Source organism: Leptidea sinapis, chromosome 21 (assembly GCF_905404315.1).
Source record: "Leptidea sinapis chromosome 21, ilLepSina1.1, whole genome shotgun sequence".
Classification (NCBI taxonomy): domain Eukaryota; kingdom Metazoa; phylum Arthropoda; class Insecta; order Lepidoptera; family Pieridae; genus Leptidea; species Leptidea sinapis.
Genome location: NC_066285.1, coordinates 5,493,774 through 5,513,801, shown reverse-complemented (window position 1 = coordinate 5,513,801; position 20,028 = coordinate 5,493,774). Strand labels below are relative to the sequence as shown.

Sequence of the window (20,028 nt, the reverse complement as noted above, 5' to 3'; positions counted from 1 at the left end):
ACAACCTTCGGCCAACTCGCGTCAATATTCAATGCAAAACAAAGCAGTTTCGACTTGACGTTGCTTCGAAAAGTACAAATTGCGAGTGCACTGCGATTGTTTTAATATAGTTTTGACCTGGCTTTGGATTTCGGATATTGGACTCTGTGTACGCCTTTTGTTGTGGATTTCGTCGATATGGCCGAACGTTCGCAGAGAACTGTACTGTACTAAATAGTCAGACACGAGAGTTCGTTAAACGCCTCTGTAACTATTTCGATCGTGAATCTCAAAATGGAGAGCCAATTTTACCTATAACTTCAGTGGTTGAATGCGTAGCTGATGCGCTTAATATTGGACAACGAACTGTTAGACGACTAACTAAAGAAAATTATGGCGAGACTGGCACAGAAGAAAATAAACTTCACATACCAAAAAAGAGAAAACGAGCAAAACCAGTCGTAGGCATCGATAGCTTTGATGCCATCCGAAGACATGTGTACGGCTACTATTTACGGAAGGAGTATCCGACAAGAAAAAAGTTAGTGCAATCACTGAAGGAAGCTGGATTATTCTTCGGCGGGGAAAGTTTTCTAACGAAGATTTTGATGACCTCTGGATTTCGATACAAACAAACGCAAAATATTGATGGAAAGATTTGATATCGTGATGGCAAGATATAGTTTTTTACGGCAAGTGAAAGAAATTGAAAATTTGCCAAATGTTCTGTTTTTGGATGAAACATGGCTTATTGCTAACCATACTATGAACCGTTCTTGGACCGATGACACTGCAGCATCTACAACCAAAGTTCCTGTTGGAAAAGGATCGCGACTTATAATTTGTCACGCCGGAACCATCTACGAGTGTGTCGAAGGTTCTCTCGTGGCTTTTGCATCAAAAACCACTGGAGACTATCATGAATAAATGAATGGAGAAAAGTTTACTTAATGGTTTACCTCAATGTTGTGTAGCCTCCCTGAAACATCTATTATAATTATGGACAATGCCCCATACCACTCGATGCAAATTGACAAGCCACCTGCCCAATCCCAAAAGAAAGCTGACATCATCGCATGGCTTCAAAAGAATGGCGTAGATGCAAATATAAATATGTTATAAGCGGAATTAGTACGTCTTTTAAAAGAAAACAAACCAACCAAGATCCGATACGTTATCGACGAAATAGCATTAGAACATGGGCACAGAGTTATACGGTTACCGCCTTACCATTGTAAATATAATGCAATTGGGATGATGTGGGCTCAAATTAAGGGATATGCTGCAAGACGCAATACAGAACCCCCATTTACCACAACAAAAATTCTAAAAATATTAGAAGAAGCTTGTGACTAAAGGAGACGGGGAAAAGGTTGTGAATAGAACTGTTAAATTAATAAGGGAAGATTATGAAAAAGATGTGAAAATAGATAATATTTTAGAAAACGAACTTATAATTAATGTAGGTGATGATAGCAGTGACGACAGTGAAAATAGCACTATGGACAAATCTGATTAAATCTGGCCTTTTATTACACCTTTTTTTGGTCTCTCTTTGTATTCATATGTTTCTTATGTGAATATAAAGTGCATGTATATTCATTTTCATTCCAATATTCAGTTTGTTCAAATATATTAAGTAAACATTTATATTTTTGTTTTATTAAACCTTTTTATTCAGGTACTATTTGCAACAAAAACTAATAGATTTGATTATATTTTTTTCGAGAATAAATTGACATTTCACATCACTATTATAATATATCAAAACGGCCATCGTAGCGTGCCGCTAGTATAATAAATAGTCCTCGTCCTGTAATCGCTTCACTCCACTCACACACACGGACAGACAGACGGAATGACATACACCACTTACACAATCACAAACAGACGCAAACACAAACATACATTCACACAAATATTTACACTACTTACATACATACAAACATACATTCATAAACACATACATACACACTTACATACATAACACAAAACATCACTACACTCGCAGGCGAGTGTGTTCTTCTAATTTTTTCATCTTTCATCTTCATTCTCTCTCCTTTCCACAAGCACACAGCCGAGGTTCCAGTCTCCTTAGCAGACGCCCCGCGACTGTTGTTGCGTAGCCTTTGCCGCCTCCACGGCCCACGTCCTGTCGCTATAAAAGCCTTCAGGGGTAACAGCATAGAGGAGGTTTTTAGTCGGTAGGGGGTGACCGCTTGCGCGGACACTTGAGTCCGACTTATGGGCCCCGTTTCGGGGCCCAATTACGTGTATGTATTTTCCTCCTCTCGAAAAAAAAAATCATGATCATCAGATCACTCGCGGGTGATGTGGAGATGGCACTCACACAAAATATACCTATACTACCATGCGGCTCGATATTGTTTTATGCGTCGCCTTTAACCCGCTTTAATTAGGAATTAATTATTATCACAAATATGTACTCATTTTTCAAATAACTAACCTAGATTGGTAAGCAAATCGTAGAAAATACAAAATTGCTTTCTACCAACTAACTAAATGAGCGCAGCTTATCTTTAGCAATTCAAATTTATATGAAACTGAAGACTTTTTCTATGTTAACTAAGCCGAAAGAATTCTGAAGAGACAAACAGGTGGAAATCTGAAGGTCTTGGCTAGGTATATATCGGACGTATTATAACCTCCCAGCCAAAATCTTTAAATTTTTCTGACTCGCTAAATTGTGTGTGGTTATCGTCATAAAAGACCACACCATTTCTATTCATTACTTCTGTTCGTTTAATGCTTTTTCTCAATTCTTGCTTTAATCTCATCAGTTGACAGTAATGATCGACCACGACCTTTTTCAGACGTTATTATCAAACACACTGGTGGTCCTCTTTATATCGCCAGTAAAATTCTCTCCAAAAGCAGTTCGGTTTCCTTACGTCTCAATAAAGCATCGCAAATGAGTAGGTAGGTACCTACACGGTTCATTAGGTTTCTTTCAGCGAGCTCATGTGCCATTCAAGTATCGTTTTATTTGTGTACCTACCATTTTTTTTTTCAAATAATTCAAAATAGTTTTGTGATCAACTCCCAGTTTTTCAGCTTTATCGTAACTACTGATATATACGGTTCCACAAAAATGGCGTTATTTTAATGTAACGGGGCGACCGATGCAAGTGAGGTACAATTTTGACAATAAAATTGTCGAATGCCGTATTGAAAACGAACTTTCTGCTACCCAAAATGTCACTCTTTTGGTTATATGGACTTATTGTTACATTAATGATGTCACAATTCTTTTTCACGGCACCAATTTTGACAGAAAAAAACAAAAAAAATAGCTGGAAACTTTATTTTTTGAAATGTAACCTTTTTTAGTGTGTTCAAAACCAGCCAGATACAAAGAGTACCAACAGCTAATTAGATTTTATTACTAGTTTCTATACCTACATAGGTACTATGTGCGGAAATACTTTTTCCCCGATTTATTACAATATTATTACCCGCCAGTTTCCGCGATCATAAAACAGCCACAAACCACATCACAACGGACATGATTCACGTCGGTTCAAATTCACCCGCGTTTATTTTATCGAGTCATACAAATTTATCGTTATTATAGTTTTATGCTTACCAGAAACAGTTGATGTTTACAAACTAAACCGAAAATGCGACGGTCGAAATGAAACAACAAACGACTGGCATTTTATATATTTACAATATTTTTACATACATTTCAACAGTTTACAGACTACGTGGAGCTCTTTTTAATTCGAGCAACGAACAGTTACATATACGCTAATAAATAAATCTACGTCGCAATAAAACGACCTGTGTTCTAATTGCGTGACCGTGTTTTATCCGCTCTAACCGGACTGGTACACTTGAATCAATAAAACTCTGTGTCCGAAATTTCAATGCAAATGATTAATAGTGGCAGTATTTCTGGAAACGCAGCGGGATTAGCCGCCTTAAAACCGCTTTTAACCCGTACCTATTATTGTTTCATAAAGACGAAATCAATGATTTATTATATGAATAAACCTTTGTAAAAGAGACACCGTGATTAAATTGTACCTAAAACGTAATTGGTAAACTTTAGATAGGTTTTGAGAATGGCTGGTCAGAAAACAAACCCCATACGCCGATCCTCTTACAAACATAATCTAACCTGAATTTGGTTCTTCGTCCTTATTTATCTGTAAAGCCCTGTCTAACAAGTTACCAATCGTGGTTTAACAAACAAGTCAACATTGCTAGATTTAAATAAAATAAAAGGATTATCTAAATCTTACTAGGTACAAACGCACGCGAAATGCATATTTGAATAGGTACATATTAGGTATATGTTTGTAATCAAACCTGCCTTCACCATGTTTTCGGTTTATTGTTAATTAGTTTTGATCTAATTCAGCTTCGTTAACATTAGATACACAACAACAGTGTATGTAACACATGATGATGTGGGTAAGCACATTTGCAAAAGCGACGATATTATAATTTTTAAGTACTTATTGGAGAAACAGTTGTTAAACGTTGTAGTTAGAATTCTATAATGTTACGTCAAGTGCTTTTTGTTCCAGAGAACTTCTTGACTTGATCCTTGCCACCCAACAATCAACATAGTCCCTGCTGTCTTAAAATCACAACACACTTGTCGTACCCCCATTCCAACAAAAGAGAACATCCCATGCATCTTCAAACGTAGTAATCAATCTTGTTCACGATTGTTAGTTTAGGTCCATTTATGACCAAATATCTACGGCAAGGATAGGTACTTTCCATTAAGACTTTAGTATTTTTTTTTGTAATATTACTTGGAAATTAACTGTTCTTCCGTTAAGACATTTTGTATTATTTTGTCAAGCCACTACTTCGATTTATTAATATACCATCCAGCAAGTACAAAATTTTATAATATTATTTTTTTTTTTATATTAAATTTATAGGCAAATCTATACAAACTAAAAGCCACTAAACCTGGTATCCCTGGATATCTTTCAAGGCATTTACCTGCTTTAATCTTCCATTAATTGGGATAGAGCGCATGTAAAGTTTTTTAATACTGCTTAAGTATAGGCTCTCTATCTTACTCTTGGCACATTAAAATAATTGGAGATCTTTGGTATAATAGTGAGGCGATTGTATAGCATAATTTTCTGCAAAACTACACATCACAATGCATTAGGTATATCTAGAGTTGCCATACGTCCCATATGTACGGGACTGTCACCGTATTGAAACATTCCGTATTGTTAAATGTCTCATATTTGTCCCGTTTTTTTTTTATGGAATAGGAGGACAAACGAGCGTACTGGTCACCTGGTGTTAAGTGATCACCGCCGCCCACATTCTCTTGCAACACCAGAGGAATCACAAGAGCGTTGCCGGCCTTTAAGGAAAAGTTTAAGTTTAAGTTTTGCCACAATCTCCACACAATATATAAATATTCAGCTCGACAACGTCGCGAAGAATGCGGGGGCACTCATACACCCACAAAGCAAAAGTAGAAAGAATATTTTCATTGATGACGGCTCATTGGACAGAAGAAACAAACAGGTTGTCTGTAGGACCATTAGATCCATATTAAATTGTCACTATAATTTTAAAATAACGTGTGCAAATAACAATTTCTAAAGTAAAATCAACATCAAAATATGACTGGATTCAATAATAAACTGATATTAATTTAAAAATTTATTAATTTTTCTTAATGTACTGCAATTACTTCAAATAAAACCTTTAATTTTGATTCTTTGGTATCCTTCACTACACTTAGAAATTTTAGTATACATGCATGCTTTGATTTAGATTGTTGTAGAAACGCTGCGTTTCTGCGTAAAATATGTTAATGCTTTTTGGGACATCAAAAGTGCTAAACGTCCCGTATAAGGAATGAAGAATGAAAAATATTATGGCAACCCTGGGTATACTTACAATAACATAAATTGTAATATTAAACAATTATGTAAATGACTAGATGTCGGTTGTGCGTGTAATGTTAGAATAATCATAGGTATAAATGTAAAGAAATCTTAACTATTTACATTAGTACATGATCGCTACAAAAAGATTAATTCGGTAAATTCTTCATTTCCAAATTTATTAAGAACACAGCGAACAAGCGGTCCGGGACTACTTCACATTTCTCCAGCAAACCACTATGATAATTGTAATTACTAAAATTGTTTTAATAATATGCAATAAAATTGATTTACAACGTACAATTAAATAACAATGTTATTTCATTTCTTATAAACATAACCAAGGAACAAGCCAGATACTTAAGGATATTTATTATACTGGAAGTGACAGATTTTTAATCGTTTGGAAATTGCACACTTTATTACATTATAAAGTTGTTTGATTCCAATATTATTTTGCAGACTTATATGAAAACCACCATACCTTTCCATCTCTATAATATAACATCAATTCGTCAACATAAACAAACTATATACTCACTAAAATGAATGAAAACCTTAAAATATCTTAAATTCAGATTTAGTATTTAATCAGTAAAGCTGTTATTATAAATTAATAGAGAAGCCTAAATAATAACTACCAATGTTACTTAGAAAAAGCATTCAATAATGTTTATTAAGTAAAATCTGTGTACGAAAATTAATAAATTCTTTGTAAAATTAGTATTGTAGGCAATTAAGTCAAGACACTATGATATGTCGTTGGAAAATTGATATGCAACTGCTTTTCAAATTAACAAAGTACTCACGTCTGAAATGAAGATATTTCAAAGTTTACTTCTAAACATTCAACATCTAGCACGGCACGCTAGGGACTAGAACAACGTTTCGCGTGAGTGTGAATCATGCTTGACTTGCGTGTATTTCGGCCTGCTGGTAAGTTCCGTGCAGTCAGTCACGCCGACTTCAATTCCACCGCCACTGTCGGTTGAAAACTGATCGATCTCATCATCAGTCGAGTCAGCATCGTCCTCCGCGAACACAGAATCCGCGCCTACAGACAAGAGATCACAATCTACAGCAAACGAGGGTCCTACACTACCAACAGAAGCGAGCGGCGCCAGTCTCACGCTCGGACAGGGCGACAGTCGCCGCTCGGGAAGCGCGCACACTACTGACGATCCGCGTCTTTCTAAGTAGGAACTACCAGAACTAGAATAAGTGGCTGAACTGAGGCGCCGATCGCGTGGCACTCCTGAGAATCGTCTCTCACCAAATCTAAGAACGGAGCCTGGCAACGAGTCCCCACGGAGCCCGGACAATCGGCGAGGAGGTGCCAGCATGCTGCCATATCCACCTCCGTACGACGAAAACCGCGCTGTCCGTGGCCACGGGGGCTCTTCCCCGATCGACGGCCGAGAGCTTCGACGAGAGAGACGTTCGGCGAGAGCCTCTTGCAATGCCGCCGTCAATTGTCTCTCCTCCTCAACAGCTTGCTCTTCAGCTACTACTGCTTCGGCCAGCTCGACTATTTTTGGATCGTTAAGCGCTTTCACTGATTTGCTGCGACTTTTGTAGACGATTAAAAAAACCATGAGCGCAAAAAAGCCACCTAGAGTAGCGGCTATGCGCACACCCGTCATGACGTCATACGTGGCGTAGAACTCGATCCGCACTCTATCGCGTTCAGCTTGAGCACGGTCTGTGGAGTTATCTGTGGCAACGGTCTTTGTGTCGCCCAATCCATCTTTTTTCTCCATCGCGCGCTCAAGTGTTCATTGCCTGAAAACAACAAAATACGTGCTTAATTCACATTGTGCTTTTACAATCAACTAGATTTTAGTACCGCGATAGCTTATCAAGATAAGAGCTTATAGCTTTTGGGCGTCAAACACGGATATTAAATGCTTGGTGTGGATTTGCTGTAAAAATTAACAATAGTCATAATCAATAAATACTTCCATGCTGAAAAATTTCCTACGATTGTACAACGCAGGCAGTAAGTCTGCTTTACAATGTTGTCTCTAGACGATTTCCGTTTACAAGTTAGCATCGTACAGCTCCACCCGACATATCTGGGACACAAAGCATTACATATAAACACAATAATACATTTTATCACTGTATTGTATGTAATACGATATACGACAAGTATGGAATTCAATAATACATACATTATTTAATTCGCGTAAACAGTAAACCGACAGAACTCTATTATATTAAATAATTTCTGTCTAAATATAAATTAACAGACGAATTATAGAGTATCATTCAAATGGCATTCTAGTACACATTAGCATTAAGCTTGCGTTGCTTCTATAAATAGCTAAAGAGACAAGAGTCATCCGGAGTCAAGAGCGGTCCAACAAATGTACTGAATTTGAAAATAATATTTGACTCAAGGGCGAAACACGGCAGTTTATTGTCTAAGTAAAATGGAAACGTTTTGGCTCAGTTCATACGATTAATTTATTATTAGAATCAAAATATAACTGAGCGGTATTTCATGCGTACGTTATTTTTATATTTACCTGATGAATATGGCAAATAATTATGTCAATTGGACGAAAATTATGATATAACGATATACATAAAAAAAAATAAGGACATATCAGACTATGCAGAAATAGCTGACAGATATTGAAAGTCTGACTCGCGTATTAATTCGCGTTCTACTAAACGCATTCCGTATGAAACTTTAAATTTACCAAACAAAAGGCAATTTATTCCCTGCATGTGCTTGAATTCGGCCCAATTTGAGCAATATTTAAGTCAAGTAGAAGGTTTTGATTTATCTGTGTTAAAATACTAGGCTTTAATGGCTATATCTTTGGACTGGGTAGATTAAGGGCCATTCCCAATATTCAGTCTATCTCCGGTTGTGGCCTACTTGAGATAAAAAATCGTAACTATCGTTGACTTTTCTGTCACAATAAACTTATCGACGGTAACTCATCCGTACACGCTATCTGTCAATGGAACGACGTATAGCGGGGATAGAAGTTTGTATGGAATTTGCAACAGTGAACTGGCGATAAGAATGACTTATCGGGTATTATGGGACAGCTTCAGATTATTGGCAGCTAATTACTGACAGTAGAAGGTAGTAATTTACCTCTATCTGTAGATAGTATATTGGGAACGGCCATAAGAGGCTTGACTCAACCCCATACAAGTTTTTCATTGCAATTTCAACGCGTACTTGAAAGGGTCTTAAAAGTTAGCGAGAATTAAGCTCATTTTCATCTTCCACCAGGTGAACCTTATACACATTTGTCTTCTTCAAATATAAAAATCGTGAGAGGATTTAATTAAATTTTAACTCGGCTATGCTCTAAAAGTTTACAGTGTACACTGATGAGATGAACTGAATGAGATTTTAAACAGAAACAAAAGTCCATCTCTGATTATCGATATTAGGACAAGTATCTAAAAAGTTTTAGAGTTTATGGAGTCGCTATTCTAGAAAACTGAATTGTTATTGTAATGTTAATCTAATAAAATGGGATCTATTTAATGGTCAATTCCTAATACATCCAAGAGGCGGCCACAACTATAGCCTACAATAATATCTATAAAGCTCTTTGACTTACTATTCATATAGTTAATTCCACTCAATGTAATTACTTTCCACGTTTCGACGGGTTTTTATTTGCGAACTGCGATTCACCGCAGAAACGCTGGAACTGCATAGATACGTAAAGGTTTCGTGGCATAGTTAAATTGTCTCGAATAGAAACGCCACCGGCTATATTTTTTTGGTGAAAACTTTATCAAAGCGCAGTTAATGATACCAAAATCAACTCTTTTTTTTGTTACTGGTGCAAATCAGTAATAACTTTATATAAATAAAGAAATTTTTTAAGTTAACTTTTTTTAATATAAAATAATCATGAGATTCACGTGTTGAGAAATAGTGAGGCAACCGCCCATGGACATCCGCAAAACCGAAAAAAGGGTTCAAGACATGAGTTGCCGGTCTGTCCCTGAGTCGTATCGTTTCGGGAGAACTGCAGTCAGTAATTGATTTCACAAAGTGACTGTGCGAGGCCATGCCAGAGGCCAACATGATGCGGAAGGAATTTCACATTTTGACATGAAGTCCGGTGGTGGAATTCGGCAATATCAACCCGAACGACTACTCTGAGCACTTCTAGTGATATATGCAGAGAGAACCCACATCTCTACGCAACAATAAAGAATAGCCGATTAGAGATGACTTTATCTTCGATGATTCAAGCCGCTCTTTGTTGTATGCGGTCAAATTGAAGAAGCTGGTACTGAGGAACGCCCACCCAGAGGTGACAACAAGAGAGCCAAGGCCACAATGGGTTGTGCGATAAGAAATAATTAATCAGACTATGCGCAAGAAGCGTAATCTATTAATTCACTAGCAATAATCGGCTTGATTCTCTAGCATTGCGTAGAGATGTGGGTTCTCTCTGCATCTTCTACCGCAGTTATCACGGGGAGTGCTCAGAGGAGCTGTTCGGGTTGATTCCAGCGGCCGAATTCCACCATCGGACATTACGTGCAAAGTACCATCCGCATCACGTAGACGTCTGGCATTCCACAACCGCGCGTTTTGTTCGAAATTTCTTGCCTCGCACAGCCACTTTGTGGAATCAACTACCGGCAGCGGTCTTCTCGAACAGATACGACTTAGGGACCTTCAAGAAAAAAGCATACCACCTTAAAGGCCGGCAACGCATTTCTTGACACACCCGTTGTTGCGGATGTCCATGGGGGTTGCCTCACCTCTCCCAATCCCGTGAGCCTCTTGCCCGTTTGCCCCCTCTCATATAAAAAAAAATGTATGTTACATCAAAATATTTGCCAATCATCTATAGATGGACCGTTGTAGTTTGATTCTATGATTAAATAATAAGTATATTATGATAATGCTACAATATTTTTTAATTGAATAATAGCCTATGTTACTTCTTTGACTTATACACAAAATTATACACAAAACAGCGGAATTGTAGAGCCTATGTAAAACCTATCATATTATTTTGACTTCTTCGTTATTAAGGTATTTCAAATTTCAATAAAATAAGTTTAAAAATTACAATATAATTTTGGAGTAATAGAATTAGCATTTAGTTTGTTTCTTTCGTATTTATGGGATTACTAGAATTAACGAAGATACGGTTCATCATCCCATGGTTAGTAATCTCCCCTACCTATGCTCCTTCGAAAAACCAGAGGAATCACAGGAGCCGAAATTCTTAGATGTGTTGATCTGTTGCATATGTTTCACTAGACGGGGCAAATAAGTGGGCCAATTTGAGGTATTGTCTCGCTCTACTTTTGACCCTTAGTTTCTAAACCCATTAATCGTTAAATTTCAAGTGACCATGGAAATCACAATCATTCAAGAAAAATTCGAGATCCAGTATTCAATATATACATATATATTTTATAAACTAAGGGACGAGACGAGCAGGACGTTCAGCTGATGGTAATTGATATACCCTGACCATTACAATTCAGTGCCGCTCAGGATTCTTGAAAAAGATGTTAAGTCTCATTTGCCCAGAAATTTCACTAGCTACGGTGCCCTTCAGACAGAAACACAGTAATGCTTACACATTACTGCTTCACGGCAAAAAGAGACGCCGTTGTGGTACCGATAATCTAGCTGACATCCTGTGCAAATAGGAGCTTTCCACTGGTAAAAAGGTGTAAAGTGATTTAGAGTGATCTTAAATTTAAACCCTTATGGTACCTAATAATGAATATAATAAAATTGGAAAGGCACACTTGGTTTTATGACTACTTTCTTAACTTTCGAATCACATTCACATGATACAGTTATATCTTAGCCTATATTCTATGCCATATAGCTCATAATAATAGCTTAGTTTAATGGCTTTCATCCGGACACTGAACAATTTGCATCATTGAGAACCGCCATTTTTGCTCTAGAGTCTAGACGGACGAAATATTATGTAATAATTTCCGAGAAATGCAAACTGGGATTAATAGTTTGAACAAAAGATTTTTCGCAGAATTGTTGCGTTTAATACTGAAATATAACCGAATAGATTCAAGATAGGTAACGAAATCCTCGCCTAATTACAAACCCGTTTGATTTTCTTATGCTAGCTATAAGTATTTTCCTTTGTAAACTATTATGTAAATATATAAATTAAGCTCTATACGCGTCTCAGAATACATATTGTCCTGTTTTCTGAGAGGCGCGTATCAGAATTGTTTATTGTACCTTTCAATTATTTAATTGATCCCATTTTAAAAGATCCATTGCAAAGATCCAATCCAATCCAAAACAAACAATAAGCGCTGTCCGAAAATATAAACGAACCCGAATGAAAAAGGAACCCTTAGTTAAATGCAATATCAAAGCTAAGTGATCACTACGTCTACGATGGACTAGACTGCGACCAACTGAATCATATCAACAATTTCTACACTAATCAGGGAATGATACGGAGGCTCATTTCTATTCAGTCCAATAATCCAAGTTTTCATGCAGCGAGCAATTTTAAGTGACCATGTCTCTGAGCTGTAGACAATTTTGGACGATTCGATTGTAAAAATGGATGTGGTATAACACACTTTTAGCCTTCTTCATATGGCTCATGCACTAACTGTTATGTCACACACCTCGTGGAGCATATTTATAATAGTATTAGAGAGAAGAAAGTGATTTCGCAATGAAGTTGTCGCAGGAATTAGGAAACTTGTCGTCACGAAAAGTTGTTCTACCCTATGGAAACATAAAAAATTACATTGAATTACAAATATTCATGTAACACTGGTCGTTTTTTAAGAATATTTAATTTTGTTTTGTGTCCGTTATTTGCATATTTTATACATGTCTCCGCCAGTGTATTTCGTAAATTTTTGTAACAAGTGCCCAATACATGTATTTATGTTTATAATTTCGGTTTAAGTGGTGAAAAAAGGCATAAATTTGATTAGAGCTGTACGTCTTCTCCTAGAGTTCTTAACGCTATAAAACTGCATGGTATTTCCAGGCCGTATTCTTGTTATATGTGAAACCACCGCTTAAAACCGTCTATTAAAATTTGTATTTATGTTCCTATTATCACCAATAAGAACGCTAAAATGCAATTTGCTAGATTTTTTTCTGGTGGTGCAAGTTTCTAATAGATTGTAGTAATATAGTTTATTTGAGTTTTGTAATCACCACCCTTACCCTTTGGATTTTTTTACTCTCATTTGTGCTTAAAAATCTAAAAAATCTAAAAAACTATGTACAACAGTCTTGATTAATGGATCATAGTGGACATAAAAGTGGAAAAAGATCCATCAATGGATTTTTTCAATGGATCTTGTGGACAAAGGGATTTTTATTACGCAGTCGATGAAATGTTTTCCAATAGAAACGGAGCACGAGAATTATTTTTATAACAACGAGCTCAAATAAATACATATAAAGAATCAAAAATCGGTAAGACAACCGAATTTACTTATTTTAACGCTGTATCTGTGTCTTAGTTCAAAGTACTAGGTAATACTAAGGCAAGCTAACGCAATCAATGAAAATATGGCTTCAAATTATTATAGATACATATTAAGCCATGAAATGTTTCATAACCTCAATGTTATAAAAAAGCAACATCGCTAAAGTAAAAAGGATCAAGTAATATAGGAATTGGTTATGTATCTGCGAAATGAGCCGGCCATATTTAGCTTTGGCACTATCAAAACAAACCGTTTCGGGGATCTGATACATTGCTGCAGTCAGATAAGAAATTAAATAGGAAAACCTCTTCATGTAGATTCTTTCAAATTGTTTTTAGCAAGACGTATGAGGTAAATCATCAGCTGGAAGACGTCAACTGCCTGGACAAAGACCTCCCCCAAAGATTTCCACGACGATCAGTCCTGCGCTGCCCTCATCCAACGTATTTTGGCGATCTTTAGCAGATCGTCGGTCCATCTTGTGAGGGGCTTATCAACACTGCGTCTTCCGGTACGTGGTCGCCATTCGAGGACTTTACTGCCCCAACGGCCATCAGTCCGTATGTGCCCTGCCCACTGCCACTTCAGTTTCGCAATCATTTGGGCCATGTCAGTGACTTTGGTTCTCCTACGGATCTCCTCATTTCTGCTTTAAACTTGCCCTCTGAGCCATAATTATCGACCACGTCTGCGTACCGGAAGTCATCACTGGCAACATACACTGGTTGAAAGCCTTGGTCCTCAGACACTGTGGTATTTGTGACGAGCAGATTTTACGGAGCTTCCCGAACGCTGCCCATCCGAGTTGGATTCGACGAGTGACCTCTTTCGCGAAATTGGACCTGCCTAACTGGATTGTTTGTCCGAGGTAGACGTACTCGTCGACAACTGGGTGAACCGATTTTGATATTTTTTTTATTGGAAAGGATATACTTCAAAGTTAGTTTGGCGAGAGTTTGGTTAGGTTCTGATTACGGAATCCATGACAAAGTAACGGAACTTCAATTCTCAGGAGCAAATTAACGATTATCGGTCGAATCTATTTTATGCTATCCGGATATTTAAGTCATCTACCATAACATAGTTATGGTCAAGTTATTGTCGTAGTCGAATATGATGATCAATGGGACTCCTTAACGACTTACGGTAACGGTGCGATCTGTGGCAGAATTTCTAAATGCAAAGCGCTTACGTTTATTGCTGCATTGAAAAATTTAATAAATCTACACATATTTAGACAAATTGTTAGTTAGTGTACTTCAAATTCACTAAAAAGACAGGTGTCATCCAAGATAGGTTTTACACACATAGTTATAGGTGAGATGTGCTTAAGTCGTGAGGAGGCGAGAGGCGAGAGCGGGACGCGGCGGAAGGACACCGATTCCAAAAATAACAATAATCGTAACTAGAATTAGATTAATTAATTAGATTGTATTAAAATACGTAATTATTTTTATACTTTTTAGTGCATATTATATCAATTGTTTTGGAATAGTGTTCTTGACGTCAGTTGTGTTTTTGTTAAAAAATTTTCAAGAACAGCAACACTATACACAGAATGCCATGCTTGCGGCATTTTGCCCTTGAGGATGATGGAATAGAATAGCATCTGGAGGGTCTTATAGTCTCAGATTTTTCCGGTTCTTTTGAACAGCTCGCCTTGAAGAACTTAGACCCAGCCTTTTGAACAGCAGCTAAGAACCTGTTATTATACTCGTCCACGTCTAGGCAGTAACCGAGGCATTCGAAGCAGTTTTGCCATTCGAGTTAAAAATTTTAAATGAATGAAAATTAATGAAGTCGATCTATTTTTGTTGGCACCATCAGGGCTGATCCAAGTCTATTTGCGTTGTTCTGGTTTCATGAGGGAGTTCATCATATAGAGATCCTCCTTTTCCATGAAGTCAGCCAGCATCTGGCCTTGGGCGTTCAGATTTCGATAACCAAATTTCCCCCACTCTCAACTCATTGTCGCTATGTTTGCCCAGTTTAGTGTTAAAGTCTCCCATGACAATGTTGAAGTGGGTCTTCGGAGTATGAATGGCTGTTGAGATATCCTCATACATGGCTTCAACCTACTTGTCTGAGTGTGTCAAAGTCGGAGCATAAACCTGTATGATCTTCAACGAATATTGTTCAGTAATTCTGAGTATTAAGTATACACTCTCCTTGCCTTTTTTCGGCAAGCAGCATGTTTTTATTAATTTTTGCTTACATACATCGGGGGCCCGTCGCTTGGAGGCCCCATATAATTGATAAGGTAGATACGGTAGTAGCAACGCCCCTGTAGATTACTTCTACTATGAATTAATATCTGTGCTCATGCCACAAAAATATAAGAACAAACTGTATGGATAAGATGAATTACAATCTGATAAGTTGCACTTTGTTAACTTTTTTTAATCATAATATTAATCCCTATATATTAAATTTTCAACCAGCTTTTAACTTCATAAAATACTTATTAGGTAATACTTAAAGCTTACAGTTGTGTACTATATATATATTTCAAAACATTTGAAAGACTAGTGGTACACTCTGACTTTTACCAGGTTAAGGACGCGTTTGCGAATTCGACAGAATAAGATATTTTTCGGTAGAGTTTGTGATGAAATGAAACTAAATCTAACAAAACTAAAAATTGCCTCAAATAGATTATTTCTTTATCTCCAACTATCGGAAAATTTTTGCTTTGTAATTTTGATATTTTATGTCGTAAAAACGATTATCCGTTACCTCTTCACACAAAATTGACGAAATGGGGCTTCATTCAGGATCATTTTTCTGCTACTACTTACATAATTTTGTCTCTAAAAAAATACGTAAGGAAAGCAGATATAATATTTTCAAAAACACGGGAAATAAATTAATGAATATGTTATAATCTCAGAAAAAAAATGAATCGTCTAAAATTCATATATTTTTCTGATAAGCATGAGCTTTAATGGGTTGTATTAAGGGTTATTTTATTTTGACACTCCGCATTGCACAGAAAGATCTATCGAAACAAAGCCCGTCCGCGGTCGGCCGCCGTCGTGGATAGACACTGTGTCGGTTGTAAGCAGCAGCTCGTGCTCGTAAAGATCGCTGTACGAACATGAATATTTTTTATAAGCTGTACAATACTGTCTTTGATACTTTACATTTCGGGTCAAAATCGAAATCCAAGATGGCGCCTATGAAATTCACCAATTTCTCATCATGGGTGTCATTTTCATGGTTTTGGGATCAACAATAACGAATATCGGGTCAAAATCGAAATCCATGATGGCGCCTATGAAATCTACAAACTTGTCTTCATGGGTGTCATTTACAGCGTCTAAATTTCATCCCCTTTTTAACCACAAGAAGCTCTACCCGTCTTACCAAATTCGTTCTCTGCGCCCTCGAGAACCTTGGATTCGATTTCCAGAATGTTGAAATCATAATTTTGCGCGGCGGCCATCTTGGATTTGAAAAATGATCCCAAATTCGTTCTCTGTACCCTCGAGAATCTCGGATTCGGTATCCATATTTTTGAAATCATAATTTTGCGCGGCGGCCATCTTAGATTTCGAAATGTATCCCAAATCCGTTTTCTGCACCCTCGAGAACCTCGGATACGATATCCATAATGTAGAACTCATAATTTTGCGCGGCGGCCATCTTGAATTTCAAAAATGATCCCAAATTCAATCTCTGCATCCACGAGAACCTCGGATTCGATATCCGTATTGTTGAAATCATAATTTTGCGCGGCGGCCATCTCGAATTTAGAAATGTATTCCAAATTCGTTCTCTGCGCCCTCGAGAACCTCGGATTCGATATCCATATTGTTGAAATCATAATTTTGCGTGGCAGCCAATTTGGATTTAAAAAATGATCCCAAATTCGTTCTCTGCACTCTCGAGAACCTCGGATTCGATATCCACATTTTGAAATCATAATTTTGCGCGGCGGCCATCGTGGATTTGAAATATATCCCAAATTCGTTTTCTGCACCCTCGAGAACCTCGGATACGATATCTATAATGTTAATATTTAACTACTAAACGAATACATCAACCAACTATCAAAAATACATAGGTATTAAAAAAAACATGAAAGTTATCTGTGAAAAAAATTCAAACTTGCTAAAGTATCAAATTCATTTTATTCCTGTAATTAACTTTAAGTATGTGTATGTGTTTGAGCTGTGTCAGTGTAGTGGTGTGATTCATTACCTCCCTGTTTTGAGAACGCAAATAATTAATAGGGTTAAATATTATTTAATAGGTATATAAAAAGGTTCAATAGCGAAATTATAAAATAAATATGTAGGACCAATATAAGAATTTTGTTTATGAGAATCACACAATTTTTTAAATATTTTTATTACTTACTTACTGATGGATATTTGAATCAATTATTACACCTTACACCCAAAAGTGGATTATGGAAGTAATCAATTTTGACCCTTAGGAAGATGGGAGGACAACCATGATAAGGCATGGAGGAGGTGCACCCAAGATGGTCACCAATGGCACTGTCTAGCCGATGCCTGTGCCTATCATGGCCATGCATCTTCTTATAATTACAGGTATACCCACTATATTCAATAATTGTTCTGAAAATGGATCAAAATATTGGCTTCAAATATATATTATTATATTGAGGGTACTTGTAATAATAATGTTGAAGATCCTGGATAATTAAATTTTGAAATCTGTTCTTTGACCATCTGGTAATGTGTCTGTGAAATAAGGCTATTTTTTGTGTATAGTTTGACATTATTGAATATAGAAGAAGAATGTGTCATCATCTTGCAATTATGCAGGATAAATATATATATATTAATTATATGGTGATAGGTTTATGAAAATATAGGTTTTAAACTATAGTGTATTACTCTCAAAAGCTTGTTGTCTTCTATAAATTTAATAAATAATGCAATTAGAAATAGGTGACAACCCTAACTTATAATGTTAATACCACATAAGAAATTATTTAAATTTATAACATAAAGCATGAAATTATTCACAAGCTGAGGTTAAAACTATTACCAAATACAAAGACTTTGTAATACAATAATCCTACTACAAAAGATTAAATAAAAATAACTTTTCAAATTCTGCCACTACAATACTATGTTTTATTCAAAATTAAGTGCATAATTAGAGTCAATTTAGAAATTATATTTTAAAATTTTATTTCAAAGAGTAACAATTTAATAAAATAAATAAAGCTAAATTACAAATTCAAGCAGTCTTTAATTAGAAAAGTCACAGTTTTTAATTAGAATTTATTACTTTAAATTTAATAAAAAAATAACTATTAAATATCATACTTATAAAATATTTATTTACCACTTGAACAACAATATCCGTAGATCCCCACGACTGTCAAATACTTCGAGCTTTTATTGTTCATGTCCTTGGTGTTTTAATATTGTATTTTAGAAGCGAAAAAGTTTGAAAACATAATTCACTACACATAGTCACATTCACACAATTCTGCAGGGCTAAATATTTTTGGTGTTAATTTCAGGAGATCGTCAGGGTAAAAATAAAATCTGCTAAAAAGAACACACTTGACCATTCAACCCACTTTTTCTGGGGGAACTGAGTATTTGATACTTTAGATACAAATATAAACAACACTCGTAGCCGTATTCTTACAAAATTAAAAAAGATATTTATTAACCATCACGTATTACTCAACACACCAATACAAATTTGTGATACAGATTCACGGCCACCTTCAACCTTGTATTAATCAAATTTCTTGATAATTGTTCACTTTGACGTTTGACAAATGGACCCTATGATGACATATAATTTTGATAACTCTTCAGCTATTGCCAGAATTCTAAAGGGCTTGTCCACTTTAACAACGACAAACGATTGTATCCCTTCTCTTTCACTCATGTTACACATACTCTTTTCTATAGTGTTCCCCGCAATTTCTCCCGCATCATTGCAAACACCCATTTATTCAAATACTAGCCCTTGAACAAACGTGAATGGTTATTTAACTACATTATTTAAAGAGAGTGAGAAGAAAACACTTTTTTCAGATTTTATTTATTCAACAATATCAAGTTGAAACACATAACTTTTCCCCCCATACATTTGGACTTAAATAAATACATGAAAAGTTGACCCATAACCTTCAAGATATTTATTTATATTTCAATAATAGCGCGTAGATCGAGAAACCAATGGAGAAAAATAATAAATGACCTTTTTATATTTTATGATAATACTCCTCACTTCTTCTTACGCAATTACATTTCTGGAATATTTAACTTAGATTATAATTATATAACAATTTTTATTTGCAGGTGATGCATTTACTTCCTTCCATGTTGTTGAACATGGGAAGAAAGCCTTCCATTGAGCAATAGTAGAAAATTTATAAAAATTTGTTTTAATTTAATGTTATTATTTTAAAGAGTGGCATTAATGCTCTCATTTCAGTTGGAAGAAGAAATAGGTTAAAAGATCGATATTTAGAAAAACCTTTCATCTTAGAAGTATGTTCAGTTGAAGAAGGTATCTTACGTGATTTTTATTTCTTAGTCCCTACGATCTACACCAAGAAATTATTTTATTTGTAAGACAGTATGGACTCGTCAATAATGAAAAAGTTAGACACTGTAAGCGTGCCTACAAATTACACGAGGTCGCTGCCGCGCATGCCCATGATCGATCCGGCTTGATCTTCATTTGTCGCGAG

The 20,028-nt window shown here is 36.1% G+C and overlaps 1 protein-coding gene across 1 annotated transcript; it reads right to left on the bottom strand.

Annotated features, from left to right (window-relative positions):
* Positions 1-3,648: 3,648 nt before the first annotated feature.
* Positions 3,649-18,717, bottom strand: LOC126970424 (uncharacterized). The gene is made up of 2 exons (XM_050816308.1): positions 18,657-18,717; positions 3,649-7,658 (listed from the first exon to the last, which is right to left on the bottom strand). Exon 2 carries the CDS (start codon positions 7,634-7,636, stop codon positions 6,752-6,754), a length of 885 nt encoding a protein of 294 aa, XP_050672265.1. The 5' UTR covers positions 7,637-7,658; positions 18,657-18,717; the 3' UTR covers positions 3,649-6,751.
* Positions 18,718-20,028: the final 1,311 nt, after the last annotated feature.